Source organism: Leopardus geoffroyi, chromosome A1, assembly GCF_018350155.1.
Source record: "Leopardus geoffroyi isolate Oge1 chromosome A1, O.geoffroyi_Oge1_pat1.0, whole genome shotgun sequence".
NCBI classification, from domain to species: Eukaryota; Metazoa; Chordata; class Mammalia; order Carnivora; family Felidae; genus Leopardus; species Leopardus geoffroyi.
The window spans coordinates 121,343,446-121,370,951 of record NC_059326.1 but is presented as its reverse complement, the minus strand read 5'-3'; the positions used below and the strand labels follow the sequence as shown (position 1 = coordinate 121,370,951).

At 46.9% G+C, this 27,506-nt stretch overlaps 1 protein-coding gene across 9 annotated transcripts in view; it reads right to left on the bottom strand.

Annotated features, from left to right (window-relative positions):
* Positions 1-1,513: 1,513 nt before the first annotated feature.
* SH3RF2 (SH3 domain containing ring finger 2) overlaps positions 1,514-27,506 on the bottom strand; it is a 127,978-nt gene continuing 101,985 nt past the window's right edge. For 4 of the 9 annotated variants that reach the window (XM_045492603.1, XM_045492645.1, XM_045492597.1 and 1 more), the window contains 3 exons: positions 23,426-23,679; positions 19,581-19,942; positions 16,754-17,099 (listed from right to left, as the gene is read on the bottom strand). In XM_045492603.1, the coding sequence (XP_045348559.1) occupies positions 16,824-17,099; positions 19,581-19,942; positions 23,426-23,679 (892 nt within the window). In that variant the 3' untranslated portion in view covers positions 16,754-16,823. Of the gene's footprint in view, positions 3,216-16,753; positions 17,100-19,580; positions 19,943-23,425; positions 23,680-27,506 lie in introns of those variants that run through there. The other 5 variants (XM_045492636.1, XM_045492620.1, XM_045492659.1 and 2 more) reach the window with 3 other exon arrangements.

Genomic DNA, 27,506 nt, shown 5'->3' with positions numbered 1-27,506 from the left:
AGATCTCTGATGACTCCGCATGGGCAAACAACACCAACACACAAGCAATAGACAGTTCAAAGTAATCCATACGGATTATTATAAATTACAGAACTAGAAAACACATAAAACCCCACCAAACTTGTTGCCTTTACAGTGGAATATACTAAGGAAATAAGCTGCCAGCATTGGAGCTTTCTATTTTTTGGAACAAAGATATGAAACTTTGGAAGTTTAAGTGTCCACTGCTCCATAAAATAATTTTTTATAAGATTATGTATTTTATATATCTAAGATTTATTTACACAATAGCCCATAATAGCTAAGATATTACACCTTATTTTATAAACATCATTTACATACGTATTACCACATAAGGATTCTCTTTTGGTCCATTAAAAATACTAAAAAAACCCAAGAGACACAAGAGTCTATAGCTTTTCTGCTTATATTTCCATGGAGGAGTGAATTTTTCTCCCATTTTTTCTTTCTGCTTTTTCCCCTAAACGATACCCTCTCCCTGGACCCACGTATAGTAAATAAGAAACAAGAAACACAGACTCTGTGGTTAGTAAACTATTTGAGGGTCAATTTCCGGGCTGACCTCATTCTGACCATCCTAATTCATCCTCACCTCCTCCCCCATCCCTTATGCTGCTTTTCCGCCCATGACTATTTGGAATCTATACGGTGGGATTGACAGTCTAGAGATGAAAACTTTAGGAAATGGGGGACAGGAGGGCAGCGGTACTTTTCTTAAGCTTCTGGGTTTGGCTGGGAACAAATCAGATTTGTTGTTTGATGTTTTAAAAAAGTATTTGGTCGGGGCTCCTGGGTGGCTCAGTCAGTTAAGCGTCCGACTTCGGCTCAGGTCATGATCTCACGGTTCGTGAGTTCGAGCCCCGTGTCGGGCTCTGTGCTGACAGCTCAGAGCCTGGAGCCTGTTTCAGATTCTGTGTCTCCCTCTCTCTCTCTGACCCTCCCCCATTCATGCTCTGTCTCTCTCTGTCTCAAAAGTAAATAAACGTTAAAAAAAATTAAAAAAAAAATAAAATAAAAAAGTATTTGGTCTATTGGCTAAGCAGGTTCAGAGGAAGAGCTAAATTTTCATGAAACCCTCCACTTGATAAGTCACGGAAAGTTCCCAGAGACTTAAAAAAACAACCAGTGTAAAAACTAGGAGTGGTGATTTCCTGTCACTGTTAACGTGAGAGGAAGAAGAAAGAAAATGTGAGAAGAAAACAGGAATGAGAGGCTCCTGAACACAAGGCTTTAATGAGCTGATGTGGTCTAATGGTTTCTGGGGATTAGGAGTAATGCTGTGTGTTCACCTCCCCCCACCCCACCCCGCTCCACCCCCCAGTTTATGCAGCTTGCTTTCGTATGGGCAGCTTGCCTATACTTCCCTTTTCATACATCATCTATGAAAGTAAAATTCCTTCCAACTCTGACATTCTATGACTTTCCTTGGAAAATGAAGTCACTGAAACCTATTTATACGTGGGCTATAAGGCCTCAGGGTAGTAACAAGTCAGTTCCAGAATATGAAGGCGGCATCTCTATATTCTTTGCTGCTGAGGCTAAAGAGGGGCCAACCAAACCTGAACTCATTCCAGAGGAAATGGAACTAACATTTAGTCATAGCAGTTAGGAGACAAGGGACGATGGACAATTGGCAACAGCATCACTGACCATGTGTGAGAAGCAATGTCATCACTGTACTATTGTCTCTGCGGTCTCTCCCTACTTCTTGCCTTTTGACTCACCACCTCGCAGATACTGCCAACACAGCAGGGCATGTTGTTGCTTATTACCACTTTCCACCAGGGCTGAGAGTAGGTTGTGATAAAAAGTCCAAGTTGTTCATTTAATTAGGAGATGGGTGCTAGGTTGACTCCTCCATGTGGCACCTTCACATAGAAGAAACCATTTCTGTAACCACAAAATCTATCCCTTACTCTGCTCATGGTTTGGCTGATGCTTGCTCCTGCTTACCAGCAGGGCTGGATGAAAGACTCAGCTGTTTCAGTGCAACATAATAATTCTGAACTCTAAAACAACCAACATATCCAAATACTGCTGTGCTCTTGTCATTGTCTTTAAAAATCAGGGCAGAATGTGCTTTGAAGAAATTCTCACTGATGTCTTAAGATAGAGGAGAAGATGAAAATTCACAGCTCAGAGTCTCAGAGTATTTCCAAATTGCATTTATCTGTGCCATGTCTCTCTCCAGTTAACAGAGACAATTTAAAATTTGTATTTTAGGGTCAGGGTGCCTGGCTGGAGCAGTCAGTAGACAGACCATACAACTCTTGACCCCAGGGTTGTAAGTTCGAGCTCCACATTGGATGTAAAATTTGTATTTTAGAGTTTTTTTTTTTTTAAACCAGGCATAGAAGATCTTCTAGTGACTTGCCCTTTAGGATGACTTACTCTGAACAGAAAAGAATGAATGGTTATAATTGATTTTTGTATCTTTAGACTTGAAATAGCCTCACTGTGAGCACTGTAATCTGTGGTATCTCTATTATTACATCATCATTTTCTTCTGAGATTCCTTATGTACCAATTCCTCATTTCTTTGATCAGTATGTTGGAACAGAAATCCTCTGGACCAGAGAGTGTCAGGGGGAAAAGACAGTATGGAATTGGAATGGAAAAGAACAAAGATGTGGTGGATGGACACAGGAAGCCTGGTGGGAGTCAGGAGAGGGGGTGAAGGCTAGGGGTGTTGTGAAGAAGCATTGGCTTCTCTGGCTTGAATATCCAAGAGGAGAATGTGATACCATCCCCTACCTGCACTGCTCCAAATGTGAGCTGCACAGACTGGCCAGTCACAGAGTTGGAAGGAATCTGAAGTCTAGTCTTCTCATTTGTCAGTGAGGTGCCAAGGTGTGAGAAACTGGCAAGACAAAGCCTGGCTTTTACAACAGAACAGACTACCAGGAGAGGTGGGAGTCTGCTGTAACCTGGAACAGAACATGGCTCATGTGCTGTTCCCCATCCTGGCTCACCACCCACGGATACTCTGGATGAAGACAGATTTGTTCTTTCTCCTATTGCCCTTCTGTCCCAGAGGCCAGCCTGTTGGTATTCCGGTACCATCCCTGATGTCCAAGGAATATCACGTGGTCCACAAACTCTCCACTGAGCCGTTTCCATCCCAGCAGATCATTTGTCCTCTTCAGCATCCCGGTTGTTGCTAGCTCCTCCTGGGAAGATGACCAAGACCGGGTCTGTGAAGGTGAAAAAGATTTCAGAATGTATTGTGTGTGAATGGACCCTGGAGAGAATGATAGTTCTTTAAAATTCTTAAGCCTTTTGGACAGAAATCTGTCTTGTCATTTCCCAGAAGAGGTGTTGTGTCTTCAGTTCATCGTATTGGGAGGTACATGGTGTCTATTTCCCCACTACTGGAGATGCTAACTGGGGTCTTTTGGTTACAGTGGTTCTCTACCAGGTTTCTCCACTGTGAAGTTGCTCTTTTTCCCTCTGTGATTAGTAAGTATCATGTGAGGAAATATTCTGAGTTCTTCAAGCTTTGATCCACTGACTTTAATACCTGTTGATGTTTCTTACCTGAACCAATTATTAATGTGGTGGTTGCCAAATGGTAATTTTTAAAAAAAATTCCATCATTCCTTCTACATTTAGTAGTTGGCACTCTACTGTAAGGAAGAGCTTTTCCTTATATTTATATAGCATGGACTCAGGCATTTCTATCTGATGCTGAGGATTATTTTGTTACTGACAAAAATGAATAATCTGAGTCTAATGATGGAGGAATATCAGACAAACCCCAACTCAGAGAGATTCTATAGAATAAAAGGCCTCTATTCTTAAAAATGCCAAGGGCATGAAAGGCAGTGAATTTTTCTTAAGTTCATTTATTTATTTTGAGAGACTGAGAGCATGAGTGAGGGATGGACAGAGAGAGGGGGAGACAGAATCCTAAGCAGCTTCTGTGCTGCTAGCATGGAGCCTGAGGTGGGGCTTGATCCCACAAACTATGAGATAACAAACTGAGCTGAAATCAAGAGTCAAGACGCTCAGCTCACTGAACCACCCAGGCGCACCAGAAGGTGGTGAATCTTGAAGAACTGCTCCAGGTTAAAAGAAAGCGAAGAGAAATGTGGGGCACCTGGGCAACACCCTGGGCTGCTCCTGTGCAGGTGGTTTGAATGCTCATCCCAGGAACTGGCTCCTGGCCCTCCTGGGTGCAGATGAAGTTCCAGCTGATCCTGCTGAAGGGGGCAGGAGAAAGCCAAAAGGGTGATGGGAAATTGATCCAATAACATTTAGAAAGACTTGCCTTCTGAAAGACAGCCTCACGCTTTGTCCGTGAGTGAGTTCCTATGAAAATCCAGTAAAACAGGAAAGGAGCAGGAGAGAGACTTTTCCATCTCTTGGCCAATTTCTTTCATCTGGGGCCTGATTTTTTTCCTCTCCGAGGACTCGAGCTGATTTAACAGACCAGTTTTCTTTTTGGGGAAACTTTCATGATGATCCCAGCCTCATTCTTTGCAGGAGGGTGTGGGACTGATCTTGCGAGGGGTTTATGGGAAACACTGATTTTGGGGAGTCTTCCCCAAACCCTCACTCTCCAAAGGCAGAGTTCTGATTCATCGCTACAGAGTCAGCACTGAAGAACCCCGAGCTTTCCAGCAGGCAGTCACGCTTGGGCTCAACACCGAGCTGGTCTGAGCTCTCAGGGCCTGCAAAAAGGAACGTGGCGCTTCCTCGTTTGCTGACGTGCTCCGTTCAGCACAACAGCAAGTAGGAGCTGTGGGAGTCTCCAGGTGTCTGTTTGCATTCAGCAGGAGAAGCAGGCATGAACACAAAGTCTGCGATTACTAGGATGCTTTCTGCACCCCACCATACCAGTAAATTCCCCCGGATTTCGAATTAGGCTCTCTTCACTCTATACCACCAAACGTAGGCAGTTTTATCCTGCTCTTCATGACTGTTAGCCCTTAAAAGAGAAGGCACCTGTGTTGGATATATCCTGCTTGTCTTCCCTCTGCCTAAATTGGTGCCAGCGCTAGTGCTGGGCACATGCCTTTGGAGATGTGTTAATATCACTTGGGTCTGGAAATGGACGCTCTCATCTGCAGATCGGCCCGAGTCAGCAGCCGGAGTATGTCCCTCGGAGACTGAAGGTAAGGTTATTTGAGATAACCACATCTGGGTCCCAAGGGAGTAGTGGTGGTTTGTCTGCTCTTTTGAGTACATTTATTGTGATGTAGCATTTCCGAGAGGGAGTGCGGGGCCCTCCCGGGCTGAGGAAGGTAACTGCCAAGGGAAGGCTGACTGCCATGTGAATCTGACCTTCCAGGTTGTGCTAAATGATGTGGAAAGGACTTCAACTCTAAGATCCACTGACATTTTAACAGGCACCCGAAAATCCCATCAAGTGGTAGGAGGTGTGAATGTACCTATGGCTGGCGTTGTGTAGCACTGGGTGGGAGCTCTTATTAGTGCTGTGTCTACAGGCCTGGGGTTTCAGGATTAGGCAGGTAATAATTCTTTGTGGACTGAGCACTCAGAAGACAAGTCTATTTGAAGTAGAAAACCCTGATGTCTTTAGGAAGGCTTTTGGGTTTCATCTTAAATGAGGTGGCAAGCTGTAAGCAAAAGAGACTGGAGTCAGGCTGCCTGGGTTTATTCCTGAACCCCACAGATTCCTAGCTGTGTGGCCCTGCGGAAGTTATTTATTGTCTCTAGGTCTTAGTTTCTTTATCTGTAAAATGGGGATAGTAATAGTGCTTACTTTGTACGGTCGTAGTGGGATGTTTAAATCGGTAAATGTAAGTAAAGCACGTAGAACAGTGGCTGGCACGTAGCAGGTGTTCTATGATTATTGGCACCAAAGTATTATATATTAAGGGCCCTCTTGAACGCTGTTGATTGTGATGCTGCTTCTTATCCCAAAGAACGGAAAACGCCACAGGTGGATACAGACCATTAAACTGGCTCCTTGCTCCGCTCATTGCTTGAGTTTCTTTTGCCTTAAAGACTTAAATCTCCATTCTCTATGCTGGGTTGTTAGGGTTTTACACACTTTCTAAAAATAAGGATAATAATAGCTTAGTGTTTACTTTATCTGGTTGTTGGTGAGATGGCCTCCATCATATAGATGAGAAAATTAAGACTCTGAGAAGTGAAGCCACTTGCCCAAAGTCACACAGTCACACCTGAGATATGACTCAAGTGTTCCAGTTCTATAGCCTGGGCTTGTTTGTTTGTTTTTCACTGTGTGATCCTCCTTTTATTGGGGAAGAAATTCAGGTACAGAAGTTAAGGAACTTAACTCCTTTAACATACCTAGATGGTAAGTGGCGGGGCTAAAGTTTAAACCCATACAGCCTGGATCCAGGATGTGATCTCATAGTCAGTGAGCCATAGTGCGTTCTTAAGTGGGTCGTAAGGAGAGTCCTTTAATGCAAAGAATGTACAGTAAAACCCTGGATTGCGTGTAACTTGTTCTGCGAGTGTTCTGCAAGACAAGCAAACCTTTCTAATAAATTTTAATTTGATAAACGAGGTATGTCTTGTAATAGGAGTAGAACGTGATGCCAAACATCACATGATCACAACTGAGCCAATGGTTCTTTTCTCTCTCTCTCTCTCTCTCTCTCTCTCTCTCTCTGCGGGGTTGTGGGTGATGGATTGTCTCCCACGTTTGGAAGTATAGCCTGAGCTCTTAACTGCTCTGTCTGAGCAAGATTGGGGTTGGAGTGGGGGAGGAGCAGAGGAAGGAGGTGGTGGCAGTGGGGAGGGACACTCACAACAGAGCAATATTTTCAGAGTAAGTGGACGGGGAAATTCAGTCAGAATGTCCTAATGGTAATAAAGCAGATGACAGGCCTGGACTACACAATTCCAAACAGCCATTCTGACTGCTTCTAAACAAAATGACAGATTGCTTTTGCTTGCTGTGTGGTCATTGCTTAAAGAGCTGCGAGTGCGAGGCCCTTGGAAGGTGTTCTAATCCTGTAGTCCCGGAATGTAGCGTATAGGCCCAGCACCCTGTCTTCGAGATGGGGCACAGGGCTTGAGAGAGGCCAGGCACTTGCCTCTATGCTTGTGGCATCTCACTGAGTTCAGCCTTCCTGTGAGGGTCCTTCTTGGCAGGAACAAAGAGGAAGTATCTATTCTTCCATTGTTGGTTCGACGCACGTTTATTGCCACACTGTCTGTCTGGATCCTTCTTAGCCTTCAGTCTCAGCTCCCATGTCACCTCCTTGGAGAAATCTTTCCTGGCCACTCTACCTAATGTAGCTTGTCCCTCTCAGCTGTTCTTTGTCGGATCATTTTGTGTCCTTCATAACATCTGTGCTATGGAAGCAGTCCTGTGTATTTAGTTGTTTATCATTCACTCCCCTTCGCGAAGGCAGGGACTTTCCTTGCACCATTCACTGCCATATCCCAACTGTATGGAACAAAACTGCACGTGGTAGGTGCCCATTCAATATTTGTTGGATGGAAATAAATGAATGAGGGGACAGTGATTTCTACTCAGGAGGAAAACATTCTGTGCCTTTAAATGGAGATGGGGCGAGGGCAGGATGCTGGCCTGCAGCCCCTTGGTCATAATGGTGTGTCCAGCAGGAGATTAACTAATCAGCACATACATTTTCTGAATTACAAAGTGTGCCAGGGACATTTCATGTCTGCTAATTGGCACCAAGGAGGAGGGGTTTTTATCGAAATCACAGCCAGCTGGAAGCATGTCCGTGTCAGACCTACTTGCAAATCAGAATGGACATTTCATAAGCCCTGGCCACCTCGTGAACCTGCAGGTCCCCACAGATGCTTCCACCGGCTGTGCTTGGGGTCACAGAGGACCCTACACCTTACACCGTCTCCAGGTGAGGAGGTGAGGTCATGGGGGGCAATCAGAAGAAAAAAGACTGATGAGGGTTATGGCATAAGGTGCATTTAAAGTAACTGTCATATTGCCTCAACCCTGGGCCATTTACCAGCTTATCTAAAAAGTAAAGAGAACAAAAATCAGGGCTTTCTAGTTTTACGAAACCAGCCCCGTGGCTTCCTTACTGTGACCTTAGCCAAGTGATTTACCGTCTGAGCCTCAGCTGTTTGATTGAGTGAACAGAAGATACTAACACTTAGCTCCTGAACTGTTGTGAGGGCTACGTGAGCCACACACATGTCAATACTAATGACAGCTAACACCACAAGCACTATGTGTCGGGCCCTGTGCTTGTGACTTGTGTCCATTCTCCCGTTTGCTCCTCGCCGCACTGCTCAGGGAACGCACCCTTGCTGCCTGCCCTTTACGAGCAAGGGGACTAAAGGCTGGCGAGATTCAGTGTCTTGCCCACAGTGACACAGGGAGGAAACACAGAGCCTAGATTTGAATCTGGGGCACCTAACTTGTTGGGCTCTTAACCGCCCTTGTAAGTCACCCTCTGAGGAGTTAGCTCAGTACCTGGCGTTCAGTACACATGTAATGAATGGCAGCTCATGAGATTCTGTTCTTAAACTTAGCATTTCTCCTGCTCCCCTGCTTTCAAGCCTGCGAACTCCTCCAGCAACCACCACTTGCAGGGTTCCTTGTGCACGCCAGCATCTGGCCTCCCTGGCTCAATCGACGTTGCCAGTAACCCTCTGAAGTGCTGATGGTTGTTTCCACTCTTCAGGGGTTAGTTAGCTTGGTCCCAGATCAGAGAGCCAAGGATACCGGGACTTGAACACAGGGACTTGGGATTCCAGAGCCCAGATGTTTTCTCTGCACATGACACTCCTCGGTGCTAGCATCTCTCAGAATGTGTTTCTCCTCACTGAAGCTCCCCGACGTCTGAAACCTGCCCTGGTTGCCCCCCTCCCACTTCTGTCTGTACTTTCGAGCCTCGCTTTTTCCTGTACTCTCTGATGTGGGGTTGTGCCTCCATATCCATTTCTCGGTACTCCCCGCTGCTTATTAAACACTTCAGTGTACCTCATACCATGATCAGTGCATCATTTCATTTAATCCTGCTGAGAACCCCACGAGGTGGAGGTTCTGATCCCCATTTCACAGGCGAGCAAACAGGTTTGGGGAGATGTCATAACTGTCCAACTTTGTTTAGTCATTTGCCAAAGGAAACATAACTGGAAAGGGACAAAGCTGGGATGAAACCCCTTAGGATTTGATTCCAGAACCCATCACCTGAGCTATTATATGACTTTCCATATCTTGTAAAAGTTCTAGTGGATTGGGAACATAGCTGCTATAGCTACTCCCAAATCCTGGTTGACCAAAGCTTTAAAATCTAGTCCTTTGTTTGAAGTCTCCATGATAAAGAAACCTAGGTTCTCAAAATTGCCAACATGTAAAAACAGCGTACGCTTAAAAAAGAACTTGGCTTATAAATAGAATGTGCAGAATGGGCTATTTGGAAATGTGGTTCTGATATCTGAAACTCCCTTCCAACCTCTGACTGACTGCTCTGTTCCTCGTCATGGAAGCTGGTGCTTCTCTCTCTCGAGCTGTGCCTGACATGTCCTCTTCATGCAGTGAAATTTTTTCCACTTTTTTCTTGACAGAGATGCAAAACATCTCTCCAAGAAACTGGGAGTAGGGAAGGGTCAGGAATCAGGGGCAGGTACAACCCTCTGAAGACCATATTTGAATTTCTCTTTGGCCCCCCACATATTTTTGCTGCCTCCTTATTTTTAGATGCAGTCTGCTGAATGCCACTAGCTGTCACGATCCTCTTGGGTGGTCCAGGGAGTCGCTGTTTTCATGGCGATGGCATCAGGATGGCTCTGACCTCCAGGGCATGTGTGACCTACAGCAATCGAACTCTGACATCACAGATGTCCTTCATCAAGCCGGTCGGTCAAGCTACCATTGATTCTAATAGCATTAACGGAGGACACACAAAATGGCTTTTGCAAATGCCCTTTGCCTTTCTCCCTGGGTCTTGGCTAGCATCCTTTTAGTTCTTACTGGGTTGTAGTTCTTGTCCATCCAGCAGCGACCCTATTTGCATAATTAGCTTGCATCTGTGGGTGTGTATTTACCCCTGAAAGCGATCGCCTTTGAACTTTGGATGAATACCAGCATGGAGCGCTGGAAGATGTTCTTGCTTTGGAGCCCTCTTGTTCCCACAGAGCAGGTGAAAGTGGAAGATCATTTTGGAGGTCAAACCCCCATCTTCAGGGTCTCTGCTTGTGCCATTTAGAGTGAGGGCAGGCAAAACCAGAAATAAACTCATGAAGAGGGAGGGGTCTAGGGGATGCAAAATGATTATCGTGTTTTGACGTCAACGATGCAGAACCACATTGTAAGCTTCGGTTCTTTTTAAAGTTGTTTGGCTGTATCTGGCTGCCCTTGTAGCAGGGGTACGTTTGCTTCTTGGATATTCTGTTCAGAACACCCTCAGTTACCTTCCTTCCCACCCCTGCTTCTTGATGGCAAGACCCTTACAGTTTTTCTCCTGGAGGGCCTGACCCTCTGAGTTAAGCTATCCCCTGACCCTGACCCCGACCCCATCCTCATCCCCATTTTTCAGAAGCACATGCCCATTTGTCCATCCTCTCCAGTCTCACCCATGTTGTGTGCTACTGGTTGCCACTGAATAAGAGGGACGAGGTGATTTAAGATTAAGGTTTGGGATTAGAGTGCTGGGTTCCAGTCCTTTTTGCCTTAGACGGGTCATTTGACCTCTGAGCCTTAATGGTAATCTCTAAGATGGGATAATGCAACACCTCCCCTCATAGGGTTGGATGGAATTACATGGTATAAAGCATGTAAAGTTCTTGATACATAGTAGGTGCTCAGTAAATGGTGACAATTATTATGACAATTATTATGAATGGAAAGTCATTGACACTTTTTTTTTTTTTTTTTGGTCTCCCTCCTATCCTAAACTAATTATGCAACCTTGCAGCATTGAAACATTCCGAGTCTCAGTTTCTTGATCTGTAGTCAGGGGACAAAAATAGCTTTTCCCTGTAGACTTCATAAAGTGGTTGTGAGGGTTTTTCAGCAGCAGCAGCAGCAGCAGCAGCAGGAGCAGCCAGATCTGTTTTCGTATCAGACTCTGAGGACCTGCTTCTGGTTTCTGCAGGTGGCTCCCCAGAGGTGCCAGGCAGGGCCCAGAGGAGAGCTGCCTGGAAAGTCCTGTACTCAAACCATTTGGCCACAGCCACAACCCATATTTTCTCTATTCGGGTGCAGCAAGGTCTCTCTCTAAACAGCTGTACTGGGAACAGTTCTTATAAAAATCCCTCTAAACTAGAACTTCTTAAAACCTGACATGCTGTACATCAAAATCTCAATTCCCAGCCATGACCCAAAGCCTTAGAATCCTAGTGACAGAAGCCAGATGGGAGTTCAAATATTCAGCAGGGTATCTGTGGCCTCAGGTTGTAATAACCGCTATGACTAGTGTTTACTGAGCAGATCTATGAGCGGCACTGAAAATTCCATATGGTACACGTGTGGAAAGCTCCCAAAGGAATGAAGAGCTCCGAGTTCAGGATAGTGGTTGTGATAGAAGTGGGGAGGAGGGGAAGAAGGAGTGAAGTTAGATGAAGCACACACCAGGCTTCAATGGGATTGATAATGATTTTTTTTTTCTTTTTTACAAAAGTTGATGGTAGGTATATGGTTATCTGTTTTATGATCAGTCATATATATGTACGTGTGTGTATGAGAGAGAGACACACACACATACCATTTAATTTTATAAAGGGAGAAGGCAGAAAGGAGTCCTCAAACCCAGTAAAATTAATAAGAAACAGCACTCTGTGAGGCCCACATATATTTTCTCTCTTTTTTGAACCCCTGAATCCCCACTGTGTTTCACAGAGCCTGACTCAGAGTGAGTGGTGGATGATTGTTACTGAATGAGTGTACAGGTGAATCTGCAGCGCTCCCCCTCCCGCCCCCCCCTCCCCCCGCTGTCACCTTTGGTCCCACCTCTGCTGCGTTTTATTTGTCAAAGTGGAGGTCAGTAAGCAGAAGGGCTTCCTGAGAACATTTTGTTTCTGCTCTGGTCTAGGACACAATACTATGGCCTGGCAAACAGATGGCTTGCTCATTTAACATTGTTCTATTTCAAGCAGAATGTCCTTGTAAGATTTATTCTCAGGGACACCAACCCGCTGGAAAGGATCTTTGGAGTTAACTCCTCTGATTTGGTCTTGCCTGCCAGATGCATTCCCCCAGTGACTGTCATTCATGGTCACCTGAGAGGTTGCTGGAAGTGCTAACACTCCCTTCTCTTCGCCAAAGGCACAACTGGGGTCTTGACTGTCAAGACAAAACAAGAGAAGCACCCGTGGCAGCAGCTGCCGGCCCTGGGATAGCCTAGCTTGCTCAGCACTTGCTCCCAGTGGGGAGACTTGATAGGACGCCGCTCCCCTGCCTGCCACAGCTGTTTACTTCCTGGGAAGGGAGTCCAGGGGCTGTGAGGCTGGTCTGTATGGGCAGAGGCGAGCGAGCGGATGAGGATCATGTCTGCTCATCGTACTGAAACAAATGACTTCCCTGACTGCCCGGTTGATGCCAGAGGAGCTGGGAAGCTAACGAGCATTGCTTGTACCTATGAAGATGTTTGGCGAAAAAGGTAGAGCTGTGAGCAAGGAACTGCCCGCCCTCTAAGTCTGCGCCTTTCCTAAGCCAACAGCCTTGATGGAAGTGATTGTGAGGGAGCTGGACAGTGGCTAGGATTTGGGGGGGGAAGAGTGCTCCCAATATCTGAGGGACCTCTCTGGGCCATGTTCTTTCTGTATAACAGGGTAACAGTGGAGATACATAACAACCAGTATGGTGTAGTCACTAGCCAATGAGAATGAAAAAGGCCTTTATTGCTGAAGGTCTTAGCTGCACCTGGCCTGAGCCCTTTAGCGGTTGGATGATGGGGAAAATGGCGAGAAAGGGCAGGAGTGGGGAGAGGCCTTGGGGAGCTCAGGGCCCCTGTTCACCTGTCACTATAGGCAGAGTTCAATATATTAGCCACCAGTGTGGCCACATTCCCGTCTGACTATATGGTATGAGGAAGGTGGATTTGATTCTTGTACATCAGAATCACTTGGGGAATACGTTGAAAACACAGGTGTCTAGTCCCTGCCTCAAAATTGTTGAGCCCTGTCAGGCCATGAGACCTGAGTGCCCGAGTCAGCTGATCTCTAAGGGTCCAGCTCTAATGATTAGTGCATCACTGAAGATTCTGAAGTGAAGTCCAGCTCACTCTAGGACTCTAGGAGAACACACCTCGTTCAAGTGTAGGTCATGTGAGTGAGTGAAGCAGGCTGTTGGGACTGGGACAAATTGAAGAGTCCATGTCTGTCTAACTACAGCTCGACCCTGACCCAGCACCCCTGGATCGCTGCTGCTCTGGAACGCTGGCCTGACACGGACAGACCATGTATTGGTCAGTCCTGAAGCTCACCAACCCACAGGTGGGGCACTGTTTTAAACTCTTCCTGCTCCAAAAGCCCTGTCTGTGGAGGGTGGAGGGTAGAGGAGGTGTCACTGGTCCGACATGAGAAAGGAAAGGAGACAAGGTCTAGGTGAGGGTCCTGATGCTGCTTAAGGAGACCATTTCCTCAAGTGTGGCCCTGAGAGTCTGTCCTCAGCTGCTTGTGCCCCTCCATCACCTCTCAGATGTCCCCCGACCCCGTCTTCCTCAGTCAGAGCCTACCCTCAGCAGCTTTCCTAGCACTGAGATTCGAGCTTCTTATGAGGTGAGGGGGCACTTTCCTAGCCACTCTGAGCCTTAGCTGAGGGGTGGAGCTCGCACAGGATGGGATGCTTGATATGAAGTGCTTGTTTCTACCTAGGATCCCTGGAATGTTCCACAAAGAAATGGATTCCTCTAAGAGAACTTGGCTTGATTAATACATTTAAATCCAGATGTCAATGCTTCTATCTCTGCTTGGGATGCCATTCTCCCCACGCTTTTTTCTGACTCCTATATGTCCTTCAGGACTTAGTCTAGTCTATGTTCTGACCTCCATGATGGGGCTACACTGGTTTCCTCCTAGCACCTTCACCCTGGCCATGCCCTTGCTTTAGATTTTCTCACCTGGAATTTCAGGGGCCCGCTCCCTTAAAAACACCCAAGTTTGACATGTGTGGGGTGTGCACAATGTCACTTTATAATATTATGTCAGTTAATCCTTAGAATAGCCCACTGAGTTTGGCACTATTATCATTCATAGGTAGGAAAACATGGCTCAGAGAGATTAAGTAACTTGCCCAACATTACATGGCTAGTAAGTGGTAATTGGGAATTGGATCTGAAATTATTCTTTGTGTAGCAGAGACTACATTTGTAACCACTGTACTATGTCATGTCCCTGCAGCCTGAAGTCAGTGGCCTGAGGCCAAGGATGGTCTCTTAGTTCATAAATCATAGTCCCACGTTGGGCTTTGAAATCATAGACCTTGAACTCAAGGGTGTGGGCAGCTGTCAAAATCACTCTGCTACAATCTGTGGTTACCCTTTAAGCCTTGGTTTCCTTGGCTCTGCACTGGGACACTTACAGTTGCCTTATAAGGTTACAGCAGACATTATAGGAGAGGATGTATCTGTTGTTCTCACTGCAGTGCCCTGCTCACAGGAAATGTCTGAAACACATTGGTGGAATAAGTGATTGGAGGTGCCAGCGGGTTCACCTTTTACTTGGAAATGACACTCTCCTGCTCCTTTCAAATCCTCATATAACCCTACAGACACGGGGTTTAGTTTGGGAGGGAGGAAGTGGGATGTTGGGTATTGGTGAAGAGCCTGGATGGAATGGGGGTATCAAACTTTTGGAGTTGTTCACATTTCTCAGAAAGGCAACCCTCTACAGAGAGTGCACAATTGGAAAAATATTCTTTTTCATTTGGAAGTCAAGGATCGTGTCTCCACTACTCCTGTACAACCCGCTTGTCAGCCACAACAGTTAAAAATTAACTGGATCCATTGTTACTGAGGCACAGAATAAATACTTAATTGGCTGGTCATCTCATGTACCTGCCACTCTGGTAGTAGAACAGCTTGCTGAACTCATCGCTAAACTCATTGAGGGTGTTCTTTTGAATAGAGAAGCAGCTTAGGTACTTAAATTTTGACGAATAACAGGATGCCTCCCTGTCCTTGTGACCTTCTCCCAATTCTCCATGTGGATTATTTTTCAGCTCAGTGAGGTAAGAGTCGTTAGTGTTGCTTCTGCAAAGTAGGCAAGGGTCACATCTCAAAGAAACACTAGAATGTGTCACCAGGTTGGCTCTACCAACTCCATAGGTGTGACATACGTGCAGTGTCCTTGGCAGGATTATGGTTTTGTTTTTGCTTTATTAATAACTGCAAAAGTATGTGGACAATTCAGTTGGCTGTGTGTGTGTGTGTGTGTGTGTGTGTGTGTGTGTGTTGGGGGGGGTTATGTAAAAGATAAATGTTTTTAATCCCAGGATTTCAAGAACTGTCCAGGGAAAAGGTCTAATTAGACCAGCCTTTTTTTTTTTTTAACAACACCCAGCCTTAGTGGCAAATGGCATTTATGTACTAAGGTGCCCACATTGATGGGCAAGCAATAAATGTTAAATCACAACAGTTAAGTCTAATGAGAATTAATGGGTTGTCTTACAACATTGCCTCAGCTCTCTGGGGTGCCCCCTCAGCCCTGTTTGTAAGGCTTTCGCTTCAGTCCCGTCTCAATGCGGTCATCTGCTTTTGCAGACTCCACCCTTCTGTTCCCAGTTGTCATGAGTGTCAAAGCCGCTCTTCCCCTTTTCCCTTCTTCCCTGACGGAACCACCCAATCTATCTTCCTCTGTTCTATTCACCACCCCCACCTTTTCTCTGACTGCTTTTGTTTGTGCCTCACCCTTTCCTCCTCTGTTCCCCCTTTCCTCTCCCACCTTCTCTGCTGGGTCCCTTTGACAGCAGCTGTTCTCTGGGGAATGTCTCCACTCCAGCTTTGGACTGGCATCTCCTCACTGACCCTGCTGCCTTATCCCACAACCCAGTGAAACAGCTAGTCTGCCCCAAACAAATCGGGAACAAATTGGAGAAGGTAAAGAATGTTGTCATGCAAATGGAATATATATCTAAACTCAAGCCCCTTACAGAGTTCTTTTTAAGCATGCCGTGTTTTCTTGGGGAAGTCAGGCTGGAGCCAGGAAGAATGAACTATCCATAATTCCACACAGGGCTCTACCCCCAGCTCTGTGCTTCCTGCTTTATGTGTCGTGTAGGATTATACGTAGGGAAACAGATCGAGAGGCTTAAATTGTGATCGATCATCACTTTCTCTCTGACCTTCTTGTTCGGACCAAGTCCACTAAGCTGACTCCCTTTGGTTTTAGAGGGTTCTCAGAAGATCAGAGTATCCACCATACATCCTTCCCCCAATATCCCTTGGCAGCCAGGATGATGACTCTGTGGAGGGAACAACGTATGGCAGCCACTAGCGGTCAGCGTACAGGCCCCAAAGATGGCAGAAGCTGTCCTAATGCTTGTTGAGAACATGGTGATGAGGTCAAAGAAGCAATGCCAACATTCCCACCATTGTGAAGCCCCTGGCTGAAGCCCCTTTGAGAGCGCCATAGAAATGCTACACGGAACACAAGGGATGAGGGAACAGGGTGGGCAAGACTGTCTCCCACTCCTTGGTCTGAGTAGCAGCCTTGCTGCATCAAAGCATTATGTGTAGAAGGCCATGCACTCTATCTTCCCACCCAGGGCAGGAACCCTGCTCCCGGTCTTTCCTCTCCCACCTGCTGGCGGAACCAGGACCCGAGCTCAAGAACCCAAAGAATGGCAGGATGCCACCAGTGGAGGCAGACTGTATTTAAATGCAATTCACCTCTTTGGGGTCTGGGAAAAGCCACCCGTAGATTCATTTGCTGGGAAACACGGTCTGTGTGGCCGAAGCAGTGGACACTGGGGTGGTGGTCTTGCCCAAAGTCGACTTCCTCCGGAGGTCTGTCTGCTGTCCGGAATGGCAGCCGCTTCGGTGGGCGAATAGGACGGTCATCTCTGGGCCTGAGGGGGCGGCTTCGGGCTGGGACCCCTTGGGGATGGCAGGCTGTTCAGGCTTTCCTGACGTGGGGTGGGAGGTGTACTGTTTGGCCGGAGGAGGGCTGTAATTCTGAAATCGCACAGTTTTGACTTGCTGCAAGAGAAAGGAGAGCACAGGGGCCCAGGTGAGGCAGGAGCTGGGAGGTTTTCCCTGGGACTTGAGTCCTGCTGCTTCTCCACACATGTCCCTACTTAAAACACCTCATTTCTGTGTTCCCTCGCGAATGCCTGTGTCTACTCTGAGGGTCTCGGATGCACTGCGCTGTTAGGTGCTGCGGACCCAAGAGGGAACAAGACTGCCCTGACAGGCAGTGGTAACAAATGCGGAGGCCCCTAGGGGTGCGCAGGGGCCTATCTAGCAGCAGTGGAGCATCTGGGGAAGGCCTCCGAGAGCCACAGCTATTTAAATTGAGAACTGAAGAACGATTAGAAATTACCTAGAAGAAATGGGAGAGGCAGTCACTTGAGAAAAGGGCTGAGGCAAGAGGTTATGGCACCTTCCAGAAAGTACAAGAGGTTCACCTTCTCTCTCTCCACACCACCTGCCCTTCAGGCCAATCTCCAGGCCCACCTCTTCCTTGAGGCCCCCCCACCTGTCGACTCCCAACTCAAAAGTCTCATGATGGCCTTATATCCTCAGAGCAGAGGTTGCAAAGTGGACTCCTGCTGTTTGAATTTAGTCTGCAGCATGTTGGAGAGTCTGATTTAGTTGCCAACACATAAAGTTGGGAGATTGCATATAAAAATTAGAATTTCATATGTCTCTTAAAAAATCAAAGCTGGTACATTGAGGCCTGTGCCCCATTCTGGCAATAGCTGTCTGGAGCTGATGAGCAGGACTCCTTCATATGGGAGGCATTGTCTCCTGTTGCCCAAGCCCCTTCTCTCCCTCCCTCCCTTTTATTTTTTTTTTTTTAATTTTTAAAGATTTTTTCCTCCCTCTTTCTTTCACCTCTCCTTGTCTCTTATATAGCTACCTTGTACCAACAGATACTTCTTTAGCGCAGCCCTGATTTAGGGCTTAATAGTGTTCTGTGCTACTGCTTAGAAATTTCTTTTTCTTTCCCTTCCTTCCTTCCTTCCTTCCTTCCTTCCTTCCTTCTCTTCTTCCTTCCTTCCTTCCTTTCTCTTTTCTTTCTTTTCTTTTCTTCTTTCTTTCTTCTTTCTTTCTCTCTTTCTTTCTTTCTTTCCTTTTCTTTCTTTTCTTTCTTTCTTTCTTTTTCTATGACATTGGATCCTAGTGTCCCCCACTGAAAATCCAAGTTTCTTCATACTTTTGACCCTCACCACATCTCACAGAGGTCTGGGCACTTCTTAAATGCTGACAATGTGAGGGCTGTGTCTAACAGCTTGGGGTAAAAGGCAACTGGGGCCTAGAAAACTCTGAATTATTTGAATGCTAAAATCCAGAAAAAGAACTCCCAACATTGATATCAGTCAATACTTTTTTTCCAAATGCTTTTCCTTACAAGCTTACAGCTTAGTGTTAAGAACATGAGTTTTTGTATCAGATCTGGATTCTACTCCAGACACTCACATGCGTCAGCTGTGTGTCTTTTGGTAAAGCCCTTTAACTCCTCAAGCCTCCTTTCCTCATTTTAAAACGAGGACGACAATAATAATATCTACTAGAGGGGGTTGTTGAGAATTAAAATAACCACTTCAGAGGGTTATTGTCAGGATTAAATGAGATAAGGCATGCACAGTAGTCAGCACGGTGCCTGCCAAGTTGTTAGCATTCAGTAAATGCTTAGCAAAGAGGAGGAGACCACATCATCTTTCCTTTTGGCCTGGAATGGGTCATGGTGGGGCTGGTGGTGGAGGTGATGGTCAGTAAACTAAAAGATAACAGTCACCTTAATTTCCTTAATGTCACCTCCTCTGTCTCGCTGTTCCTCCTGCCTTAAAAGGATATTATTGAGAACATAAAACTTTTACAAAACCCATGGCTTCTAGTGGGAAAAGCCCTGGACTAGAAGTTAAAAGATCTGAACTCTGCCACAGAGGTTACAGTAAAAGTTAGTTGTTGGAATCATTATAATTTGGTGTGACTTTGATAAATCCCTTAAATTTCTCCTGTGTCTCAGTGGCCTCTTCTATATCATGAACGCTTATGATCAAGCCCCGTTTAAGTACTCTACACGTCTCATCTCGTTTCATCTCTGCATCAGTCCTAGGAGGCTGTTCCCGTTCGTACTGCTATTTTACAGATTAAGCAAAAAGAGTCTAAGGAAGGTGAAGTGTTTTGGCTAAGACACCAGACAGCAAGCAGCTGATCTGGAATTCAAATCAAGAGAAGGCTGATGACAAAGCCACGTTTTTTCCAACTTACCTCTGGGCCTCGAAAGACACACGTACGAAACGTTCAGGAGGCATGAAGGAGAATACAGTAACACATCTGCAGAGGGTGTCAGTGGCCTGAGGGGTGTGTGGGGGGACACTGTGTGTGAGGATTCTTTTGAGGCAATTTTGATACCTCGTCCAGGTAAAACAAACCTCGGGAGCTGGGACGCTGTGCCAAGTTAGGGATATAAAGACTCTATACGCCCCACCCCTCATGTCACCTCACTCCTACCTTTTCGCTGCCATTTCTGGAGTTTTCTGGTTTCACTAGGATGGATGGTGGGGCGGATGCAGGTGGTTTAGGTAGAGGCTCGCTCTTGACGGGGATTTCCTTGCCTTCCATGATGAGGGAACTGGCGGCTGAGCGGGTCCTGGTGTCGCCACCTCTGCTGACACACGTGAGGGCAGGCTCCCCGGTGGGAGCGGGCTGCGGTCCCAGTTCCGCCGCCACCACCGTGGAGGGGGCAGGGGGGACCCCCTGTGGCTGGTAGAACGGGAACTGCTGAGGCCGTACCACCATGGTGGGGCTGCGTCTGAGGGAGCCCACCACCAGGGCGGGGATCCCTGACTGGACGGGCCTCTGCAGGGATCCATCTGAGGAATTACAGGACACAGATATCAGCACCGGGGGCTGCTGACAGTGGCTTCGCTTGGTCTTGTGTGGGCCGTGTGTCCTGATAGCCCAGAATAGTTAAGTACTTTCCCCATTTGAGTGTGCTCACATTCTCGCAGGGTCTTTCAAAGGTGACCTTATTCTTTTTTTAGTGCTGTTTGCTGATGCTGGCAGGAAATAACTGGCTAGCTGAATGTTTGGCGGGGGGCGGGGGGGGGGTAGTGTCAGAAGGTGTATTACTTCCATTTGCCTCCTCTCTCTCTCTCTCTCTCTCTCTCTCACACACACACACACACACACACACACACACACACACACACACCTACTCTCTCACTTCGGGGCCTATAAGTTGTAAAGTGAAGAACACAAACCTGAGGAGACAGCTTCACAGTGAGAAGCAAACAGAGGCGTGCAAACCAAAGAGGAAACAAAACAAAAGAAAGAGATGAAAGGAATTGAAAACACAAGAGTCAGTCAACTGGGAGGGATGAGAGGGTGGGAAAGAGGGAAGCAGAGAGGGCAGGAGGGGGCTCTGACTAGCTACTTGAAGACTATTCTAACAGGAGCGGTAGGCATAGGGCGGCGGGATTGCCCTTGCTGGGGGCGGAAGGGCAAATGGAATTAAGGGAGAGAGTGTGCAGGCAAACGTGACACCACACGGAAGCAAGTTTGCAAAGATTGTTCCAGAGTTAGGGCTGTGCATGGATGAGCTTTGCAAAGTCCCATGACAGAGGTTCTGGAATCAGACTTCCTCTCAGGGAGCCTGAGACAGGTCAGCCACATTCCTTCTCTGCATCTCAGCCCCTCGTGTGTAAACCCAGCATCTGACAGGGCTGCTGGGAGGCCGACATTTTACGATGTGTGCAAAGTGTTAGGACAGTGCCTGGAACATAATAAATGCCCCGTGTTTCTAACTCTCACTGTTTTTGGGTAAAGGACAACAAATCCGAAAAATACAAGGTCCAGGACTATGGTTTTATCCCTTCCTTTGGCTTTTGTTTGTTTTGTTCTGTTTTTGTTGTTAACGGAGGTGATCTTCCCTCAGTAAAAGGAAGCCATTCCTCCCCCTCAAATTCTCTGGAAGACAGGACATACGTTGTTTTCATCTCTCGGGCACGTGTCCTGTACGTGATAGGGACTTCAGTGCACTCTGTGGGGAGACAGGAGGCACACCCCTGGGAAGCACCTCAGTCCACTTCTCCGTAAGGGTCTCCCAGCATTTAGGGAGCACCAGTGATGTCCGGTCAGAGTTGTTAGTCCTTTGTGATAGCCTCTGGACACGTGTGTGAATCACAGACATTTGTGTCCAGCACAGAGGGCCTGAGCCAACACCATGTTCTACGTCATACCTCGTCTTCAAGCCAGATGTGAACATGAAAAGCAGAAGGCTCACTAAACGCAGTCGGTGTTCTCAGCTGCCGTGAGCAAGCCAGGCGCCATTTACACAAGTCTGTCCTTTCAATGTAGACATTTATTTTTCCACTGACAGCCCTATGGGGTGCACAGTCAATTCTCCTGTCATGTGTCTTTGCTGTGGTGAGATTGATAGCTGGACCAGCCTCACCTTGGGGAAAAGGGAGAGAGAAAGCCTCCGGGACTTGAGAAAGTCAAAGCAGCGCTGTGCAGGCCTGTCCTTAGGCTCCTGGAAACGTGTGAAAAATCGGTTTTATGCCTCATCTGTTGATCTTGTCAGTTCTTATTACCAAGAGATTTAATGCTTTCTTATTTACACGTGCATCCAGTGCAGTCACAACTCCAAGTCCGGCAAGATCTTTGCAAAGGTAGAGGCAGTGTGTGAAAGGAAGTGTGAGTGGTTGCCAATGGGGTACAGGCCTCAGCACTCATAAGTGGTGTGGACTGAGTGTGAACGTTTCAACACTGAGTCACTCACACACTGGATGGGCCAAAGAGGACCTGCTTAGTTGTAGTAGCAATGATAGTACTGATAAAATGATCACTCTATAAAAACAGCTATTATTTCTTGAGCCTTATTATGTGCCAGGCATGGTGCCATCAGTCTTACATGGATTCTTTTATTAAATTCACACAATACCCTGATTTTAATGTTTATTTATTTTGAGAGACACAGAGAGACAGACAGACAAGCAGAGTGTGAGTAGGGGAGAGGCAGAGAGAGAGGGGGAGAGAGGATCCTAAGTAGCCTCCATACTGCCAGCGTAGAGCCTGAAGCAGGGGCTCGATCTCACAACTGTGAGATCATGACCTGAGCTGAAGTCAATAGTTGGATGGTTAACTGACTGAGCCACCCAGGCGCCCAGGCAGGTATTATTTTTATTTCCATTTTACAAATGAGAAAACTGGAGGCTGATGAGGTCCAGTCAGTTGCCCCAGGCTTCTGTGGTGGGATTATTTAGGAGGCGTTTGTGTGTGGGCAGGGAGAAGGAGGTGGAAGGTCAGCAGGGAGGAGGGAGGAGGGGCAGCTGGGTAGAGGCAACACAGTGGGAGGTCAAGTACATGGTGGTGGGGCAGGTGGTCAGGTGAGAGCCCCGGGAGAGGGCGGGACTAAGATACCTATTTTAATTTTCTTGGGACCTTTTCCTGTGTGGCATACTGACCCACATGTTACCCTCTTGCTTTGAGTGGTCATACTGCATTTTCATATTTAATCATTTTTTAAGATAGAGAGACTGTGGAGCCCAGTTTAAATCAGAAAATGTAGAATAAGTCAAATTTACTTGGCTTGGCTCGTGGTCTTCTAGAGAGGTATGCAAATATAGAACTTTCGTGTTTTGTAGAACAATGGGTTCCAAACGCTTTTTAAAGTGCCTGAAAATGAGGTCTTATGTAGTGGTTCAATATTTTAGGGGATGAAAGCATTGCCACGTGAGCAGTGTGGATGTTACACAGGTAAAATAACAGCAAGCTGCAGAACAGTGCATGTGGTGGGTACGATTACGAGATACTATGTATATACACAGAAGAGCACTGGGGACAGGGGTTATGGATATGAAGGAGACTTCCTTTTGTACAATAAAAATGCTTTTCACCTCATGTATATATTAGTCAAATAACAAAGCAAGATTTGGGGACTCTCAGCATTGACTCTTCAACCCTCTTTACCCCCCTCACCACCCATCTCCCCGATATTTCCCACGTTTCCCTTTTAGCACCCCTGCGGGGTTCCCGGGAGCAGAGAAGCCCTGATCCAGCAAGTACTTTGCTCGTTCTGTCTTAACTACAGCCAGCATCCACCTTGGCTGTGTTCTAATTATATGCTGGCGCTCCGGGCTGCTACCATCCCCACCATTCAGTATACGTGTGTGGAGTGACCAAGGGCAGTGACCTTAAGTCGGTCTGGCTTCATCCAATAAGACCAGTCACTGTGTGGGAATTAAAAGCACCCTTTACAGAGGCTGGTTTTAAAGCCAGTATCCTCCTTTTGCAAAATGTACTCTGTCTACCCCAGAGCCAGATCCCCCCATCACTTAGCTGTAGGCACGTACCTCTCTGCCACCACTTACTCTTTCTCATGCTGCTCCTCCCGGATCTCCGAAGAGAGCCCTGTCCTAAAGTCCCCGGGTTGGTTGTGCTCCTCACGGGGTTGACTATGGCGGTGGGCACAAAGACGGACTTGAAGGGACGGTTCTGCCGGGGATCACCTTCTGAAATGCTGCCTTGGGAGGACACAGAGGAGTTGGATAACGTCCATGTGGCGTAGAGACCAGGACTCCGAGAATCTGGAAAACTAGATGTCTTTCTGGTTGTTGCAAGCGTTTTAAAGAGAAGAAATAAAGAAAACGTTCAGTTATGAGTCCTATTTAAAAAAGCTCTCAACCATATACTGAATGTGGTCTCTCTTCACCCCCTTCCTATCATATATGCTCCCTTTATTAACCACACAGGCATGATCATGTGGGTCTCACGATTTACAGCTGGGCAACTGTGCAGGTGTGCAGAGGGCAGGGAGAGGGGCTCATACTGAGGCCCCAATGGAATGAGAACACTTGACTTAGGTCATCTTTCATTCCAGCTCTAATCACTCCTAACCCCAAGAGTTTGGAGCACAAGGTCTTGTACATGTTCAACTCGTTTTGTGGTTCTGATTTCCTATTCATTCTGTGACTTTCCCCTTTGATTCTAAACTCAGGGAAGGCAGAGATATTTTATGCCTTATTTTATATGCTTCGTGTTCTGCATCTATTGCTTATCAAAAGTTTGTTGAATGATTTCCATGATGCTTTCAGCACTGATGCCAGTTGTTTGGGCTAACACATGTTGAGCACTTACTGTATGCTGGGCATTGGGCAGTGCTTTGCCCCCATTATCTTGTGGGTTCGTCACAACAGCCTTCTGAGGTATGTACTATTAGTGCTACTATTTTTGTTTTAATTTTTAAAAATGTTTTTATTTATTTTTGAGAGAGAGAGAGACAGACACTGAGTGTGAGCAGGGGAGGGGCAGAGAGAGAGGGAGACACAGAATCTGAAGCAGGCTCCAGGCTTTGAGCTGCCAGTACAGAGCCTGACGCAGGGCTCGAACTCGTGAATCACGAGATCATGACCTGAGCCGAAGTTGGACCCTCAACCAACTGAGCCACCCAGGCACCCCAAGTGCCACTATTTTATGGATAAGAAAATAAAGGCTTACAGTTACTTGGCCAAGCAGCTACTAGACCTGAGATTTGAACCCAGGTCCAGGCTGGCCCTGTCCTCTACCACTGAAAAGATCACTGTCTTACCACTGAGCACACTCCCTCCTGGCTAGGGAGAGTGTTCATCGTTTAGGTAGCAAGGTAAGCCCTGAATCCTGCTTGAAAGAAACAAACTGAAGCAGTGGGGAGGCCCTACACATGCCTTTGGAAGACCCTCCCTTTTCAGCCTTGGGTTCTGACTTTTAAGACTAGTATTAAAGTTTTATAAAACACCAATCTCCAGTCACTCGCTTCCAGATTGCCACTCCCTGAACCCTATGGGGAATGGCTGCCATTTTACATGCCCTTCTTGCCCTTTTACCAATCCTACCCCAAAATCACAGCCCCGATTGAGTAGTCCATCGATCAGCTTGTCACTCGGATGATGAAATAACCTCCCTGGGAACAACCAACTCAACCAAGACCCTGGCTCAGAGATGCCCTCCCTGATGGCCTTCCCTTTAATGCCTACAGTCATTTCCCTTTATTTCTTCTCCTTTTCTCTCCTTCTTTGGCTGAAAAAAGTGATATGGAGCTTAACAACGAGCCAGCCAGTGGTACAAAGATAGGTAAGGCGTTATTTAACGTGACCAACTCTGCCCAAGAAGCATATGCAGCCAAATGCCCAGGAATGATGCTTACAGTGATGGGACTTCTATACACAGCCATCAACCTGCCTCTGGTCCCTGGTGATGTCGTCAGTAAAGGGGTGCAGGCTTCCTGCCAGTAAGAGCTCCCACTCTATTCTGGAGCTAAGGGCTGGCAGTGGAGAGAAATCCTTGGCCTTGGCCTCCATGGTCATGTGCTAGATCTGCCTGTTTTTTGAATGGGGGGCCTCAAGGTGTTGGATGCTGTAAAATGGGCTGGCCACAGGAAAGACAGGTTCCATAACCATTTCCAGCAGCAGCAAGCACAGAATACAGTTAATTAGGCCCAAGCCAGCCTTATTCCACAAGTCTCTTCTCTGAATGACTGTTGATAGACCGAGCTGCCACCTGATTTTTCTGAGCCCAGCACTAGGTCAGGTTCCAAAAACTCTTAAATCCAAAGTCCTCCTTCTAACACGGAGTCCCTCTCTGTCTTTTGGCAAAAAGCTCAGCACTTACCCAGCGCTTTCTTCTAATATCAAAGTACTTTGTGAACATATGTTAATTAATCCCCATTATACTCCAGACCTGTAAACATTCTGATCCTTGTTTTCCAAATGGAGAGACTGAAAGAAGGGTTGGGGGGGGAAGGAGTGCTATTGCCTCCAACTTGCTCCTTTGTGCTGCTTTGAGTGTGCATGTCTGTGTCCCCTTTTCTGTCTGTCATAGGAACCCATAAGACCTAGCCCCTTCCCCCCGCCGTATGTGAAGGGGCATTTGCAGCTCTCCTGTACTCACCACTGGCAGCAGCTTCCTGGTAAGGGAAAGCTTGCACCCTGGCAACTTTATATAGTTCTGTGTAGAAAGTTCAAAGAACCGAGTGTTGGCCCCTGTATTGCTTTTTCCATCCATAAGGCACCAGGGGGGGCGCATGTGCCTGGTGAAGGTTGTAAGAAAGAGGAATATCCTGGCTACTGGACAGAAGGGACTGTGTTGGGAGAACATGAGGGGCAGAGAGGCCTTGGAAACAGGACCTGAGGGAGGCTGCTGAGAGTCTGGCAGCAGATATCTGAGATAGGGGGCAGGGGTCTGATCAGACGTTGCTGATTGTGTTCTTGCCATGAAAGGTCTTCAACTGCAACCACATTCTTTCCTCTCTGGTTCAAGCTTCCAAGCCCTAAGAGAGAGCCTCAGATGGGCTGAGCCTGTTTCTTAGCTGGGGTGATGGGAGAAGGAGAGGGAGGATAAGGAGCAAGAGCAGGATAGAGAGGAGGAGGAGGGGGACATGAGAAGGAGGAGCTAGTTTCTTAAGCCTCTGAAAAGAGAGGAAACTTGTGCCTCCCACCAAGACTATGCCTGAAGGAGGAAAAGTATGTTGACGCTAGTCAGAGGGGATTTAGATGGAAACTTGATAAACGTTCTGCACAGTCTGAGCCTGTGGCTGCCTCCAGGGCCTCGGAAAGCATGTCACGGTGGCAGAGATTTACTTGTGGTCAACTCGGCTGGATAGGTGGGTGTCACTATCTAGCATTGAGAGAGGGCTGGCGCTCTGGAGGGCACAGCTGCCTTTTATTCTCTTGGGAATTAAAAGGCTCACTTGCTGAATCTTAAAACCCTGGCATTTGGGTCAGCACTAGTCTTTCTATAGAGTTAGTCCCCAAGCTCTGGCAGGCCCAGTTCATTGGGGCATAATGCTAATAAAGCAAAGGTTCCAGTGCTCAGGGGGGACCTCATACTTTCGAGCCCTGGCTCTTTTATAAAAGGCTGCCTTCTAGCCCAAGGGGGCTGCTGGTGGTGAGAGGCATCACTGCAAACAGAAAACAGAGATGGGAACAAAACCTCACACACATGCAGAACCAAAGAGCAGAAAGGGGCCTTGCACATGTAGTCCAACCCATTCAGTGCTAACACAACCTGCTAAAAGGAGTGGAAACTAAGCTGACAAAGGACCACATCATTCAGCCCCAAGAAGCAAAAGGAGAGGGTGGCTAAGAACAAGGATGAGCTGCTCCCAGGTAGATAAATCGGGCATCGTAGACCCATGTTTAAGATTACTGGTGATGGGACCTTCCTTTGCCTCAGGGGACCACCAAGGAGAACTTCACACAGAGAGAGCACCAATCCTCTGTCACTTAACAGCAGTCAGGAGAATATACTCTGACAGGGATTTGCTCTTTTTGGAAATGTTGGTTCCCTAGAAGCAAAACCCACATCCACGTAAGTAGCACCTCAGTATACACATATGTTCAGGATTCTATCAACTGGAGGGGAGGGACAGATTCAATGGCAACGTATGGCTGAAACTCC